This window comes from Branchiostoma belcheri, unplaced genomic scaffold, assembly GCF_001625305.1.
Source record: "Branchiostoma belcheri isolate BF01 breed outbred unplaced genomic scaffold, Haploidv18h27 scaffold278, whole genome shotgun sequence".
NCBI lineage: Eukaryota > Metazoa > Chordata > Leptocardii > Amphioxiformes > Branchiostomatidae > Branchiostoma > Branchiostoma belcheri.
This window is the reverse complement of record NW_017803885.1, coordinates 161300-176950: the sequence shown is the minus strand read 5'-3', so window position 1 is coordinate 176950 and position 15651 is coordinate 161300. Positions and strand designations below refer to the sequence as shown.

Sequence of the window (15651 nt, the reverse complement as noted above, 5' to 3'; positions counted from 1 at the left end):
GCATCCTACTGTTTCCGTTATTTGCAGGTAGGTCTTTTCTATGTTTGCTTTCGTTGCATTGTATGTGCCTAATGCAAAAATTATTGTCCTGTAAAAAGCCAAAAGAGAATTTTAGGATGTTAAGTTTGTATCGTTTGGGAGAAGTCCATAAGTTATCTCGTTATATTTCTTCCATTTTTCTATACCCCTGAGGCCACACTAATTTCTTGGTAAATGGATTTTTTTAGAACAATAATGGAGCGGGCGGGCGAAAAAATAAATAAAAACAGGCCTAGGCATCCTATTATGGCCCAAAATGGTACGACAGGAGCCACGAAGTCAACACACCGGGCTGGTTCAAAATTTTATGATTTTGAACTTTTAATGATACCATTGCATTGGAAGATGGAATAACTGTAACAAGTAGGAAAAAACTGTTCAGGGCAAAATATGAGCATTTTGCAGTTAATTCTATTTTTTTTTCAAATCAGAAAAAAATGAAGCTGGCGAATCCGTTAGCCAATAAATTAAATTGGTGTGGCCTAATTTGGACAATGCTACTCCAAGTCTTTAACAATTTTTCGAGGAGGATTCGAATGGCATTAACGTCTATTCTCGGCTTTCACGTGACGTCACGGGGGTTGCGCAATTGTTAACCGCCGAAATGAGTCCTTAGCATGGTTCACAGAATTTATCATAGCGCAGTCAGAATCGGGAAAGCCAGGCTAAAATATATGTCGTTGTAATCCTTACAAGTCAGGGAACCTCGGGAAGTTCACTTGAAGATCACACATGTACACAAAAACGAGCTTTGTAGCGTCAAAGTTGACCTTTATTCGCTAGCTAAGAACTCATTTTGGCGTAGGTTTTCGAACTGTATGGGGGTTTCCGTGATACCGCTAATCCCATCTACTTCCGGGTCACGGCTTACGAGGTTCGGTTACTAGTATATTACACGCCGAAGAGCGAAGGAAACGTTGCGGAGTGAAATTTCATGAAAAAAAGCCGCGCCTATAAGGTTTCTCAACTTCTTCCCAAAAATCCAATTACGCTTTGGCGAGTATATTAGGGTCTGCCCTCCGTGTCTATCATATAAATGATACACGTAAACGTCGGGGCGTCTTCGAAGTACCTTATGTATCATTTCAATGATACGTGTAACTACCTATGTTTTGCAAAGTCGGACTGACTTCCAATATGTAACCCCACTATCATATCTACGCAATGTGTGAGACGGGTACACTGTACCAGCAATCATTTAAATAGCTAATAGAAGAGTTACCACTTGGCTCTTAAAAAGCCGCGCCAATAAGCTAAGGTTTCGCAACTTCTTCCCAAAAATCCAATTACGCTTTGGCGAGAATATTAGGGTCTGCCCTCCGTGTCTATCATATAAATGATACACGTAAACGTCGGGTCGTCCTCGGAGTGCTTTTTGTATCATTTCAATGATACGTGTAACTACCTAGGTTTTCCAAAGTCGGACTGACTTCCAATATAGTAACCCCACTATCATATTTGAACCAACCCTCTATGCTCATGGTGATTTGGATCCCTATACTGTCTTTCAACCAGCATATGGGTGTTTTTTGCTCATAGCGCCTCGGCTGTGAAAGGCCGGCCCGGCCCGAAAGTGTCGCCGTTCGCACGGCACCAGAAATCAACAGCTACACGATAATTCTGCAGCCTTTGATGGTTAAAAGATGAAAAGGATTTCAAACACATTGTCATCTTTGTGAAAGAATAGGAAGCCTTTTGATGATACAACGAACGTATGTGTGAATGGACTTCAGCGGCTATCTGCTACCGGGAGTCCTACTGAGGACAGGAGCCGTATGTCTGTCACCTAAGTGTCATACTTTCTCAATAAATGAATTGAAACAAAGAGAACCTGGTCAGTGTGTCTTGAGCAGTTCTGTGTGCGAGTCACCGGTGTGTCTGTCCGAGTTTCCTTGGTCTGTGTGTCTGATTCCTTTTTCGAGCTCTCCCGACAAACTTGCCGTAGCGGGACCCTGAACCAGTGGAGCGGGTCGGTCACCTTCAATCAATGGTAAGCCTACGTTTTCTTTTAAATGCAAATCGTTGTTTGTACTAGAGATTGCTGGTTCAAAATTAATGGTTTTGGGTCAACCTCCCATTATGTTGCATAATGCTAGAGTTTTGCATGCCCGCGGGCGACTTTTACTCTTAATCTCGCCCTTTCAGTTTCACCGCGCCGCTTTAACTTACGGCGTGAATTTTTTTTGAAAAGTACACAAAATACTAGCATCTCTTTGTTGGACTTACATAAAAAAATCACATGACGGCTTGTGATCTTTGTCGACAGAAATTTTTCGATCGCCTTGAGTTTGCGGAAGTAAATTATCAGTGTTGGAATGGGGGGCATTTTTGCGTACCGGTAGTTGTACTTTTCCGGTGTAATTTTACAATAAAAAAATTAGCTAACATCTCACAAGATGTACATCAAAGGACCTGACGGCGTTTTTAGTGCTAAGATCGGACATTCTGTTGGGCTGACACGGTGAAATCGATCGGAGTTCTTTTAGCACCAAGGCGCAATGTCTTCTGACTGCCACGCGTATCAAAATCACCGTGTAAAGTTATGTTTAGTCGGTATTTAATGTGTACTTACTTATTTTTCTAGGTGTCGAACCAGCGATCACGATATTGCCGTCCCCGCCTGCCAAAACAGTACCAGTGTTGTCCCAGTATGCAGCTTCTTTAGAAAACCACGTAAAGAAGCGATATGTTGAGAAAATATCAGTAATTGATATTGACCCTGTGACTGTACCTAGTGACCAGTTCGACACACAATGCCTGCCACCTGTAGAACAATCAGACCTGTTCAGTTACTTGGTACTCGAGACAAGTCACTACACCAACGATCAGTTCAAGAACTACAAAAGTTTGGAAGCGTATAACCATGTAGTGTCAGGTTTTGTGGCGGCAGTCAAGGGGAAGATCATCGCGGGGAAGTATTTCAACTTTCAACTTTATTTGTTTAACCAGGTATCACACTCAGGCCACTCTGGCCTGTTTTTCAGGAAATCCTGGTACAAAAGCACAAACACCTAACAGTTTAACAGATTCACAATACATACAAAGTCTAAAAATAGCACATATTCAAATAACTAATCTTAAATACAATTCGATAAAAACTGTTTAAAAGTTCTGAGACTGAGCTGCTGTCGTTGTTGTAGGGGGAGTGAGTTCCAGAGGTAAGGTCCAGAGTACTGTAAGCTGTTCCTGTATGAAGTGACTCTTGCTGGTGGACAGGAGAGTAGGTGGGGGTCATAGTCCCGTAGCCGTTTTAACTCTGACCGAGTNGCTGTCTTAGGATAGGAAGTTGATTAAACACTTAAAGTTCGGACTCTGTGACTCGGCTCATCATCTGACACGCGGCCAAAATTTGCATATTTAACAAAAAATAATGGTTCTATCTTTACTGAAATGGCTTGATTTAATTCGTTATCCCTCAAAACATGGGGATGGACACCAAAATTATTCTGATACCATGAGTAGTTACTGAGATATTGACGAAAACTGGAGTTTCAGTAATGGCCACCTTAATTTGCATATTGTGCGAATTGCCCAAGGATGACAGAGTGGCATCATTCAGATTCTGAAAGAGCACACCTCAGAGATATAGAAACAACTAGAAAGGCCAATATTTGCTTTGGAGCAAATACAGCGATGGGTTCACCACATTTTACGACATGGCAGGGAAAGAATGGGAAACACAAGGGAAAACAATGATTTACATTGATATAACTATAATATGAAGTAAAATACAACTAAAACAACAGTTGGATAGCTATTCCCTACTTTATTGGTTAGGATTTTTAATTGTCATAATGCAAACTGTTGATTTTCAAAATAAAAAAAACGTACCATGCCCGGCATTCCAATGCTGGAGCAGGAAAGCTTGAAATACCTACCAAAACACTTGAATACAGACATACTGTCAGTATGGAAATGCTTCTGTGCAGGTGTTAATCAAGTTAAATCCCAACAGCCAATCAGCAAGAAGTATAGAGGAAAGCTGCATGCCTATTGGTTGATGCCCTGCATTCCATTCTGATGACTCATGCCCAAACGTGGTAAACAAGGCAGACTAACACAGTAATACATTTGCTATAACACAGCCAAAAAACTCAAATAAAACCATTCTAAAAGCCTGTATCACAATAATTTAAAAAACGCCTAGGGGTATTTGCCCACTGTACCTCCATACCAAATTTCAGGATCTTAGGCCCTAAAATGAAGAAGCTGAATCCATTTAAAGATATGGCAGGAGGAGGAGGAGGAGAAGGAGGAGGAGAAGAAACATCAGAAAAAGCAATATGGTTTCACCACACCACTTCGTGGTGTGGTGAACCCATAACAAAAAAAACTTTGTATGGACCGCATTGCACGCTTATCGGTCTCTGCCACCAGACTATATAGCACATAGTTGTATGTAGTATACGTTATACACGTTATTTGCCAATGACTAAATAATTGTAAACTTGACCCACTGTCAACATTGAATTTCTTTGCTGATGAAATTTTTTATGTAAGAACTTAAAGGTAAAATGTAGAAAAAGTCCTGGCTTTCCTCGTGTCAACAAATTTAAAGGTAATGGAACATAAATATCTCGGTTTCTAATGATGAAGACATGGGTATCTTTTGTTCACGTGAAAGGTCATGATTTTATTCCCATCAATCGGACTGTCGTTACTACGGCGTCCCCTCAACTAACCAGTCCCCGCAACACCGCCCGTTACCAGGTTGGCTTAATGCTAAAATGATTAAGTTTAAGTACGTTTTAATTGGCGGAATGGTGGTAAATACCCCTGCAGTCCAGGGTGCGATGTTGACTTCGCGACTGCCCTTTTCAGGCCAACAACAATCAGCGCTTTGTACCTTCGCTTAAAGACTACAGAAGTAGAGCTCAGAACGGGCCCAACACGTACGACAGTCCAGCTCTATCTGCTCAACAGAAGGCAAAGATGTCAAACTTCCTGCTGCTGATCGCGGCTGTAGTCGCCTGGCCGGCCTCGGCACAAGGTAGGTGTACACTTTGTGTTCATAACTTGTATAGTCAGGAGAAATGGTTTGTTTATGGTTTTCGTCTCCATGCACACATATGTAAAAAATACAATCAACTATGGGCAGTGAAATGAGTACGTACTCGTATGATCAGTCTTGGTATTATGAGGGCTGTAAGGCTATGGGAGGGGGGATCTTCACTAACATTTATTTCATACATGCTGTTTGTACCTGCAGTTAGACCTCGGGCATGTATTGCAATAAACTTTCTTTACCCACTGGGCTAAAATATCTGCCACTGTGAACAGTGTATTTAAGAGATAGCTAGTAATACCTCCCCCCCCCCAGGTATACACAGTTTAGAAACGTGAGTGAATTTTACTGGAGGACTGTTGTAACCATGACCGTGCTTTATCTAGCCACAGTTCTGAATAGTTAACGAGTATCTAGAACTGCGCCGAGGTGAGGAGAACTGCGCCTGGGGCAAATCTACCTTCTTTGATAATTATAACGGGAGACTGTACAGAACCGCGCCTGATCCAATATGATTCTTAAATACGGATTACCTGGTATAAACTGTCTTGTATCCATTAGTTGATGAACATACCGGGCTAAGCTATATACATTAGCTAAATTTCAGCCGATTTTGTCATCGTCGTCAAAATCTACTTTCCAACTACTTGAAACAATTACTTCAAGGACATAATAAGCTGAAGATCATCAAGTTCTCTTCCTTCTTCAGGTGAACAGGTGTACCTGGCTACGCATGACACCTGGGCCTTTTATAAGGTTCGTGTGAACGGATCGATGTCCAATGACAACGTGAAAGAGACTTGTACGTCGGTGGGGATGAGATATCTGTGCTACTACTCAGGTGCTGCTGGGTGTCCCTCCAGCCACTGGACCTCAGACTGCATCACGTATGTCGGTACCGGTCCTTACCCCTGTTCGACCCCCCGGGTCCTCTCCATTAAACTGTGTGTAACCGCTGACCCCCGGCAGTGCCAGCATCTTGATGACACCTTTGTGTACATGCCTGGCTGGCGGTATGATGACAGCGCCTGGGGAGTGGACTACGACACTCACACCTACAACCTGCAGGGAGCGAACTACAACAACAAGTACGCCCTGTGTGCAGGTGAGGCTGCAGCCTCGATATCGTTACACAAGCAAGACAGATGAATTCATGCATTTTCTTCTTCTTACTTTTTTGAAAAGTATAGCGTGTAGTAACAAAATACATATATTGAGAGGACTTACATTGTATATATGAGTATATAACATGGGTCTAAAACTAATATAATGATGATTATCCTATCAAAGGCTGAATGTAGCTTCTTAATATGTAATCAATTTGTATTATGTGCATTATAATGCACATGATACGACAATGGTCTTACTGTAAGTTTCACCAGACATCATGTTGCATTGTCACATCTGTAACATGCCGGTTGAAATAAATCTAAATCATCTGAACCTCTCATTCCCAGTCGCTACTACATGTGCGGCCTCCCCATGTGCACACGGAACCTGTACTGGTGGTGACCAAGGCTACATCTGTACCTGTGAGAGCGGCTGGACAGGACGCAACTGTGACCAAGGTTGGTATTTGATTGCTTCAATATAACAAAAGAGAAAATAATACATTTTAGAGGAGATATGTTTCTTGCACAATCCGGTCAGGGGAGGCACGAAACGCTGATATGTAGTCAAATAAATACAAACTTATTGTGTCGTACATTTTAAACAGATTCCTGAGTAACTTAGTGATGAAGTGCCAAAAGCTTTATGTTGCATTTCTTTTTTCTGTTAATTTTCATATCTGCCAGATATTGATGAGTGCTTGTCCTCCCCGTGTGCACACGGAACCTGTACTAATGTTGTCGGGAGTTACACCTGTAGCTGTGAGAATGGCTGGACAGGGAACAACTGTGATCAAGGTTAGTATTTAATTGTTTCATTAACCTTAAGTACCCTGAAGGACAGAACTGTGATCAAAGTAAGTACTTGATTCTTTCATAAACATAAACCTACCCTGTTCAGTTACTGACCTTTAAGAGAATATACTAGTAACTTGATATCAAACTGCCATTGGGGTGGAAGACAAGGGCTAAACGTGTTGTGTATGAATGTGTAATACCTATACTTTTTCCAGACATCGATGAGTGCTCGTCCTCCCCATGTGCACACGGAACCTGTACTGACGGCGTGGCGAGTTACACCTGTAGCTGTGAGAACGGCTGGACAGGGAACAACTGTGATCAAAGTTAGAATTTAATTGTTTTATTAACCTTAAGTAACCTGTTCAGTTACTGACATTTAAGAGAAGATACTAGTAACTTGATATCAAACTGCCATTGTGGTGGAAGACAAAGGCTAAACGTGTTGTGTATAACTGTGTAATACCTGATTATCATACTTCATAATACCTGTACTTTTTCCAGACATCGACGACTGCTTGTCCTCCCCATGTGCACACGGAACCTGTACTGACGGCGTGGCGAGTTACACCTGTAGCTGTGAGAACGGCTGGACAGGGAACAACTGTGATCAAGGTTAGTATTTAATTTACTCATCGTAGCAAGGAAGAAGTATTACATTATACAGAAGACATGTTTGTTGCATAATCCGGTCAGGGGAGACACAAAACCCTGCCAATCAAATGGATACAAAATGACGAAGTTTTACATTTTCAGCAGCTTTCTGAGTAACTTTGTGACAAAGGTTTATTGTTGTATTCAATTATTTTTATTTTACATAACATTCAGTTTTATTTCTACCAGACATCGATGAGTGCTTGTCCTCCCCATGTGCACACGGAACCTGTACTGACGGCGTGGCGAGTTACACCTGTAGCTGTGAGAACGGCTGGACAGGGAACAACTGTGATCTAGGTCAGTACGATTGCTTCACTGGTATACAATCACCTTGCTCTGTAATTGACATTCAACAGAAGCTGCTGTATTGCTGCGATTTATCACATTGTCTTTTCCCCAGACATCGATGAGTGCTTGTCCTCCCCATGTGTACACGGAACCTGTACTGACGGCGTGGCGAGTTACATCTGTAGCTGTGAGAACGGCTGGACAGGGAACAACTGTGATCAAGGTTAGAATTTAATTGTTTTATTAACCTAAAGTGCCTGTTTAGTTACTGACATTTAAGAAAAGAGAACTTTATATCAAAATGCCACTGTGGTGGAAGAAAGTAATACCTGCACTTTTTTTCCAGACATCGATGACTGCTTGTCCTCCCCATGTGCACACGGAACCTGTACTGACGGCGTGGCGAGTTACACCTGTAGCTGTGAGAACGGCTGGACAGGACGCAACTGTGATCAAAGTTAGTAGTTCATTGTCTCAATGAAACAAAAGAGAAGAATACATTATAGACAAGATATGTCCATTACAATCAGTAATCAGGGAAGACATCAAACGCTGCCAATCAAATGAATCAAAAAGGTGATGGTGTCGTACATTTTAAGCAGCTTTCTAAGTAACTTAATGATGAAGTACCAAAGGCTGTATTGTTGTATTTTTTTTTTATTTTACCTAACATTTAGTTTTATTCATACCAGACATTAATGACTGTGCGTCCTCCCCATGTGTACACGGAACCTGTACTGACGGCGTGGCGAGTTACACCTGTGGTTGTTGGAACGGATGGGGAGGAACCAACTGTGATCAAAGTTAGTATTTGATTATTTCATTGCCATGAATTTTTCTTGTTTAATTATATTGGTATCAATGAAAATAAAGATTTATTTCAAACTGATTGTGTTTGGTTTACGTACAATAAATGATAAAAATATATGAAACGCCTGGTGCATGAGGCTGTGTATAACCCGTGCTTTTTCCAGACATCGACGAATGCTTGTCCTCCCCATGTGCACACGGAACCTGTACTGACGGCGTGGCGAGTTACACCTGTAGCTGTGAGAGCGGCTGGACAGGGAACAACTGTGATATCGGTGAGTACTTTTCTTGGAGTAAACTTCGCTAGGAGATAGACATCAACGGCTGGACACTAAATTGACCACATGTAATGTATTAATCGAAACATTAGATGAGTATGAAACTGTGTTCATTCATTGAGTTTCAATCTTTAAATTAATAATATTCTTTTGTTAAGACATTGACGAGTGCTCGAGCAGCCCTTGTCAGCTGGGAGGAACCTGCCTGGATCACGTGAACGGCTACAGCTGCGTCTGTCCTAAAGAAACCACTGGGAAGGACTGTGAAACTGGTAGGAATTTTAACGCAATAATAGACTATGCCCTTTTCGGGATGAAAATGTTTGACAGATCGTCCGTATGCATGGTAAGTTCTTCTAGTTGTCTAATGCACCAAGGTAAACTTTTGTATTAGCAGATATTGGTGTCGTAATTGATAAGAAACATATTTATTGTAAAAAAAAACAGACGCATTTGTAAAAAAAAATAGTTAGAATTCCTTAAGTCTCTGACAATTTCTGCAAAGTTTGACGACAAATTATACAACAATGTATAATTTGTAGTCCTGTGGCGTCAAAAACTGTGTTTGCTGTTATTTACTGGTGCTCGTGCCAAATGTTTGCTTTGGAAAGAAGACAGTGTCTTCAACTTACTATTTCTGTACCCCAGCATCTTTTGCCGGGGACTGCTACCAGTTCTCGACCTCAGCTGCCACCCATCGGGACGCCACCCAGGCCTGCAGTGCCAACAGCGGCCGCATGGTGGACCTGAGAGACCCGCAGCAGCAACAGTTCCTGGCGAACACCATCGCGGCCTCCACCGGCGTCTCCAACTGGCTCGCCATGAAAACAGCGCCGCTGCCGATTCTCTACAGCGATGGCTCTCCTGTTTCAGGTGCATAATTATACAGATATAACTAGCGTCAAACTCATACATTGCATACAATGATGAAGGCAGAATGGGGATCAGAGAATCGCTATGTCCTTACAAATGGGATTAACGTATTAGTTATCAAAAACTGTGTCTTGGTAGTTAGAATCTTGATCCAATCGTCGCCCTACATTTCAATAAAATTATCAGATAAAGCATCTTTAAGAATTACGTCTTTAACTCATTGTTACTTCTTTAACTCAATCATACCTTCAAAGATGCGCCTCTTATTGTATCTTTTCTTAGCATAAATGTCTAATTGGTCTATCATTATAATGTTTCCAAAACAGCTCCCCTGCAGTGGTCAGTAGACGAAGTCTCATCTCCGCTGGACCTGTGTGTTCTCCTGGACAGCTCCAACAACTACAAGGCGAACAAAGCGTTCTGCACCGAGCAGCACAACTACGTCTGCATGTCTGGTACACAGACATCCCTTTTTTTTTAGATATTTACTTGTTTTATTCAGCATGTATCTTATGCAGAATCAAACATGGTTTCACCCAACATAAGATAGCCCAAAATAGTCCACGAAATGTTACTTGTGATGTTATTTTTCTCTAATTGCAGCTCTCAAACCGTGTGAGCCTAACGTGTGTCAGAACGGCGGAAACTGCAGCTCCTGCTTCGGAGAGTCTACCAACTTCTGCGAGTGTCTGGACGGGTTTGACGGCAAGACTTGTGAGATAAGTAGGTACTTCAAGACGCTAAGTGTTTCCACTGAATTGCACTGTCGACTGATTTAGGATGCTACGTCTGTCTAGAGTCGCATATTCATCAGATTCTCTCTTCTCTTAAAATAAAACATGCCTATCAAAATGTTCAAAGAAAGTTAAACCTGCCTAGAGTAAATGGGGGAAATGGTTACAATTAAGAATTGGCAAGATTTTTGATGCGTTGTTCAATGGAAAAATAGTATAAGATCGTGACAAGATCAAGACGTTTCATGTAAATTGTCAGATCTTAGTGTGCTAACTCCTCTTCAGTGACAACTTACGGAAGAAATTGGATAAATACTTAATGATAGCCTAATTCTTGAATACCTCAACAGACATAGACGAGTGCGCCTCCGGTCCGTGCCAAAATGGCGGGAGTTGCCATGACGACGTGAACTCCTACCACTGCGCCTGCCCAGTCGGTTACCATGGAGACCACTGCGAGTCAGGTTAGTAGAAATAGGGCGTCTCAGCAACCGTCCTCACGGCCTGAACGGCCTGTAGTACTACTTATTGTCGCAAGGATGCACTCCCAAACGTGGCTGTGTCTATGCCGTGTCACGTTTGGGACCGCATGGCAACCTAATGAAGCTAATGCACGACTAAAGGCCCTTTGATGCCTGGCATTGCAGCGCATTCTAGCATTCTTTCTGCCATATCCAATCTTCAGACCAACACTGTCACAACACCTTTCGTCCAAATGTTTTCCTTGCCTTTCTTCTGTTTTATCTAGACACGGACTGGTGTTCCGAGGTCCAGTGTCCGCACGGTTTTGTCTGCCAGGACTTCACGTTCTACTTTGTCTGCGTCCGTGAGTACAATTTATTTCACTCTTTTTCTTCATATCATGACTATGGATGAAATCTAATGTTTCCACTTGATATCGCAGTTATTACATCGTGCTGTTGGCTAAATCGCCCTGAAAAAAATGTATCATTGAATGCAGAGATATAAAATCAAGACCTACAGTTTATTTATACTGATTTGTTATTCCATTAATCTGTCACTGGCACTTTAAAGCAAGAATCAAGTATTGTCACAAGTGTTTTTCTTTCTCGAAACACTCTTTGCGAAAGTTTACACGAATATTCATAAATGCGAGAGTGAATGTCATCATGATGCCATGTGGTCTATCCTTTTTAACCCTAAAAAGAATAGACATCTTGGATTTTGGCCCTAACGCTACCCAAAAAATCTAAGTTTGGTGGCCCTAGCGCAAGCTGTTCGGATGCTATCCGACATCAAAGTTGGCACGGGCACTTTTAGCCCCCCCCCCCAGTCTAGATAGGGTTAATCTTATAGGAAAATATTGATACACTTAAGTACAATGATCAGTCATTATATTTTAGTTATCACCTCAGAAAGAAACATTGTGAACACTGTTTGCATCTAGACCCATCTTCCACCGCCCGCCGGTTCCCGTACCAGTGCAGCAGCGCCTCCTGTCCGGACGGAATGTACTGCACCCAGGAGGGCGTCGCAGCCTTCTCTTGCAGGCCTGAGGAGTGACGTCATGACCGAACCCTCCCACGTGACGACCAGCAGCCAATGGCTGCCTACCTGCGAGCCTTGAAAGTGTGCTGTTTTGTTTTTGGTCTGATTTAGAGTCTAACTAGAGTTCCACGATACCATACCTTCGCCAAATGTTGTTAGCCTTTATGAGCGATTAATTCACAATGATAAAAGATTATTCACAATGATGATGCATATAAGATCATTTGCATGAATTATATCAGTTGATTATAGTATCCACCCAATTATCTTAACAAAGAAGGCCATTCCAGAATTTCCTCATAAATTATGCAAATGAGACCCAAATTTGAATAAGACATGTTTAATTAATAATGTTTATCTTCGTTTAAATTTCAAATGCCCCAAATACAAAGTATAAAACAAGTCCATCTAGCTGTTCTTGAGTTATCTTGTTGACCAACAGACAGAATGACAGAATGACCAACGCAACTGAATATATAACCTTCTTGGCGAAGGTAACTAGAGAGAGTGGATCTTAGATTCAATAAAATGCAGCAAAAATCATATTCTATAGTTTCTGTCCATTTTTGACTCACTCATTTAATACTGCAGTGTCGATTGTGCACTTTGTTTGGACTTTGCATCTTGAAATGATTTTAAGAAAAGAATTATTGCATGTGAAAACACCTCATATAGTGTGTCCCATTTAGCTATAGACGTTTGTGGAGCTAGGAGACACATTTGTATCTTTTGAAGTACGCTAACTAGTGTCATAATAGAATGACCCGTTCAACAGTTGACACACGGACGCCAGGAGTCCAAAGTTCAAAGTCCACGGGTATCCAGAACCGTGCTTGGGGCAAATCTACATTCTTGGATACGCAGAGACTATCCAGAACCTTGACCCATGTGAGCATAGAACTAAATAGGCATAGAACTACATGATGATCGTGATGACTAGATAGGCACTATTCTGGATATGATAGAAACTATCCAATGCCCTATACTCGTGTCATATTAGTCAGCCGGCAGGACGTTCACCCCAAGTAGCACCTCTGTCTGTATAAACATCGCCGTTACCGGGTCTGGTTCGTGCAGGGGATCAGCAGGTTTCTATGGGAGAGTCTGGAGAGTTTATACTAAAAGTTAACTAGTAACAGTCGCACCCACTCTTATTGCCATGTGTGCTGAATATGGTTACAGCATCAGTACTTTATACGCCGTTCACTTAACTACATGCCAAAGAAACTATCCACAACTGGGCCTGATCCTAACCCTACCCCATTCAGGCACTGGGCTAAAAATGCACTGTTCTGGATACGATATACATGTAGGCTATATTCAACCATTTGTACTGTATTATATCAATCGAGGTCGTTGACCCTAAGTAGCGCCTACGTCTTCGTGCAGGGGATCAAGGGTTTTCAATGGAAGAGTTTGGAGAGATTAAAACATGTACCCGCTGCCATTGCCACGTGTGCTGTAAATGTATATTATTACAGCATGTATTTTATACGCAGGTCACTTAACTACATACCAAAGAAACTATCCAGAACCGTGCCTGATCCTAACCATAACCCATTAAGGCACTGGAAAAAATAGGAACTGTTCTGGATACGATATACATGTAGACTATATTCAACCATTTGTACTCTGTCATGTCAATCGGCCGGCAGGGCATTGACCCTAAGTGGCACTACCGTCTTCGTGCAGGGGATCAAGGGTTTTAAATGGAAGAGTTTGGAGAGATTAAAACATGTACCCGCTACCATTGCCACGTGTGCTGTAAATGTATTTGGTTACAGCATGTACCTTATACGCCGTTCACGTAACTACATGCCAAAGAGACTATCCAGAATCGTGCCTGATCCTAACCCTAACCCATTAAGGCACTGGAAAAAAAGGAACTGTTCTGGATACGATATAGACTATATATTCAACCATTTGTACTCTGTCATGTCAATCGGCCGGCAGGTCGTTGACCCCAAGTAGCACCTATCTACGTCTTCGTGCAGGGGATTAAGCGTTTTCAATGGAAGAGTTTCGAGAGATTAAAAACAAAACACGAACCCGCTACTATTGCCAAGTGTGGTGTATGTTGTCAGGGCATGCAGTATTACGGCATATACTTATTAACTACAAGGCAATGGCCGATTGTAATTTGGACTCCAACACTGTACAATTGACGTATCTTATGATATGCTTTTATTAGAACGTTTCTTTGCTCACATGGCTATATATAGTGACATTTACCTATTGGTAATAAAGGCAGGGCAACATTCTCAAATGCAGTGATATGTAAAAGTCATTGGCATGAATGTTTGAGGGCGTGTGAGTGGTCTAAATGGCATTGGCATCAACCAGACCGTCGTTACTATGACGTCAGCTCAACACACCCGTCCCCACAACACCGCCCGTTCCCAGGTATGCTTCATGCCAGGATTACTGAGTCAGATTAACCGTTAATGCCAGGATTACTGAGTCAGATTAACCGTTAATGCACCAGTTAGGAGTCCAGGATGTTGCGCGGAATTCACGACGTCATACCCAGGCCTGCACCAATCAGCGCCCTGTATCCGCGTGTCTGATTATAACACCTCCGTCCTGCAGAAGTAGCGGCACAGTCGAGCTCAGCTCTACAGACGGGCAGGATGTGGAAACTGCTGCTGATCGCGGCTATAGTTGCCTGGCCGGCCTCGGCACAAGGTAGTTGTACAATTTGTGTTAGTAGGTCTTTAACACGAGATAGTAGTGTTGTTGGTCACCCAGGTATGCACAGTTTAGATATGCAGGCGTGTATATTACTGGGGTCTGTTGTGTCAAAAACCGTGCTTTACCCCAACCATGCTCAGGAACATGCACGGTTGTGGATTGTTAGCGGGTATCCAGAATCATGCCTGGGGGAAATTTTTATTTTTGGATACATGGGGACTATCCAGAACTTTGTCTGATCCTAACCCTAACTCATTCATGTTTAGACGTGCATAGGCGCAGTTCTGGATACGAGAGATGGACGTGGCAGTAGACACGAGATAGTGGATATATGAGTCCTGGCGGTTAAAGATTAATAAAGGGTTAATGCCCCGACCCGAGGTGTATAAAGTGAGATAATCCCTGGTCGGGTGCGATAACCACCGAATAAACCGCCGAGAGAAACGAGCTGGTTTATGAGGTGGTTATCGCACCTGACAAGCGATTGTATCACCATATACACCTAGGATTAGTCGGATATATATATATATATATATATATATACATACATACTATANATACATACATANATATATATATATATATATATATATATATATATATATATATATATATATATATATATATATATATATATATATACATGCATTTACATACGTGTATGTATGTGTGTGTGTGTATGTGTGTGGGTGTGTATGTATGCATGTGTGTGTGTGTGTATGTATGTATGTGTGTGTGAGTGTGTGTGTGTTAGCGTGTGTGTTTGTGTATGTGTGTGTGTGTGTGTGTGTGTGTGTGTGTGTGTGTGTGTTGTGTTTGTGTGTCTGTGTATGTGTGTGTGTTCTTTTTGTCTATTCTTC

The 15651-nt window shown here is 41.9% G+C and overlaps 1 protein-coding gene across 1 annotated transcript in view; it reads left to right on the top strand.

Moving 5' to 3' along the window:
- Positions 1–4971: 4971 nt before the first annotated feature.
- Positions 4972–15651, top strand: part of LOC109472477 (neurogenic locus notch homolog protein 1-like) — a 16940-nt gene continuing 6260 nt past the window's right edge. The window contains exons 1-11 of the mRNA XM_019772253.1: positions 4972–5029; positions 5754–6149; positions 6502–6612; positions 7167–7277; positions 7456–7566; positions 8871–8981; positions 9143–9256; positions 9633–9857; positions 10184–10312; positions 10461–10580; positions 11340–11417. Coding sequence (XP_019627812.1) covers positions 4972–5029; positions 5754–6149; positions 6502–6612; positions 7167–7277; positions 7456–7566; positions 8871–8981; positions 9143–9256; positions 9633–9857; positions 10184–10312; positions 10461–10580; positions 11340–11417 — 1564 coding nt within the window. The remainder of the gene's footprint in view (positions 5030–5753; positions 6150–6501; positions 6613–7166; positions 7278–7455; positions 7567–8870; positions 8982–9142; positions 9257–9632; positions 9858–10183; positions 10313–10460; positions 10581–11339; positions 11418–15651) is intronic.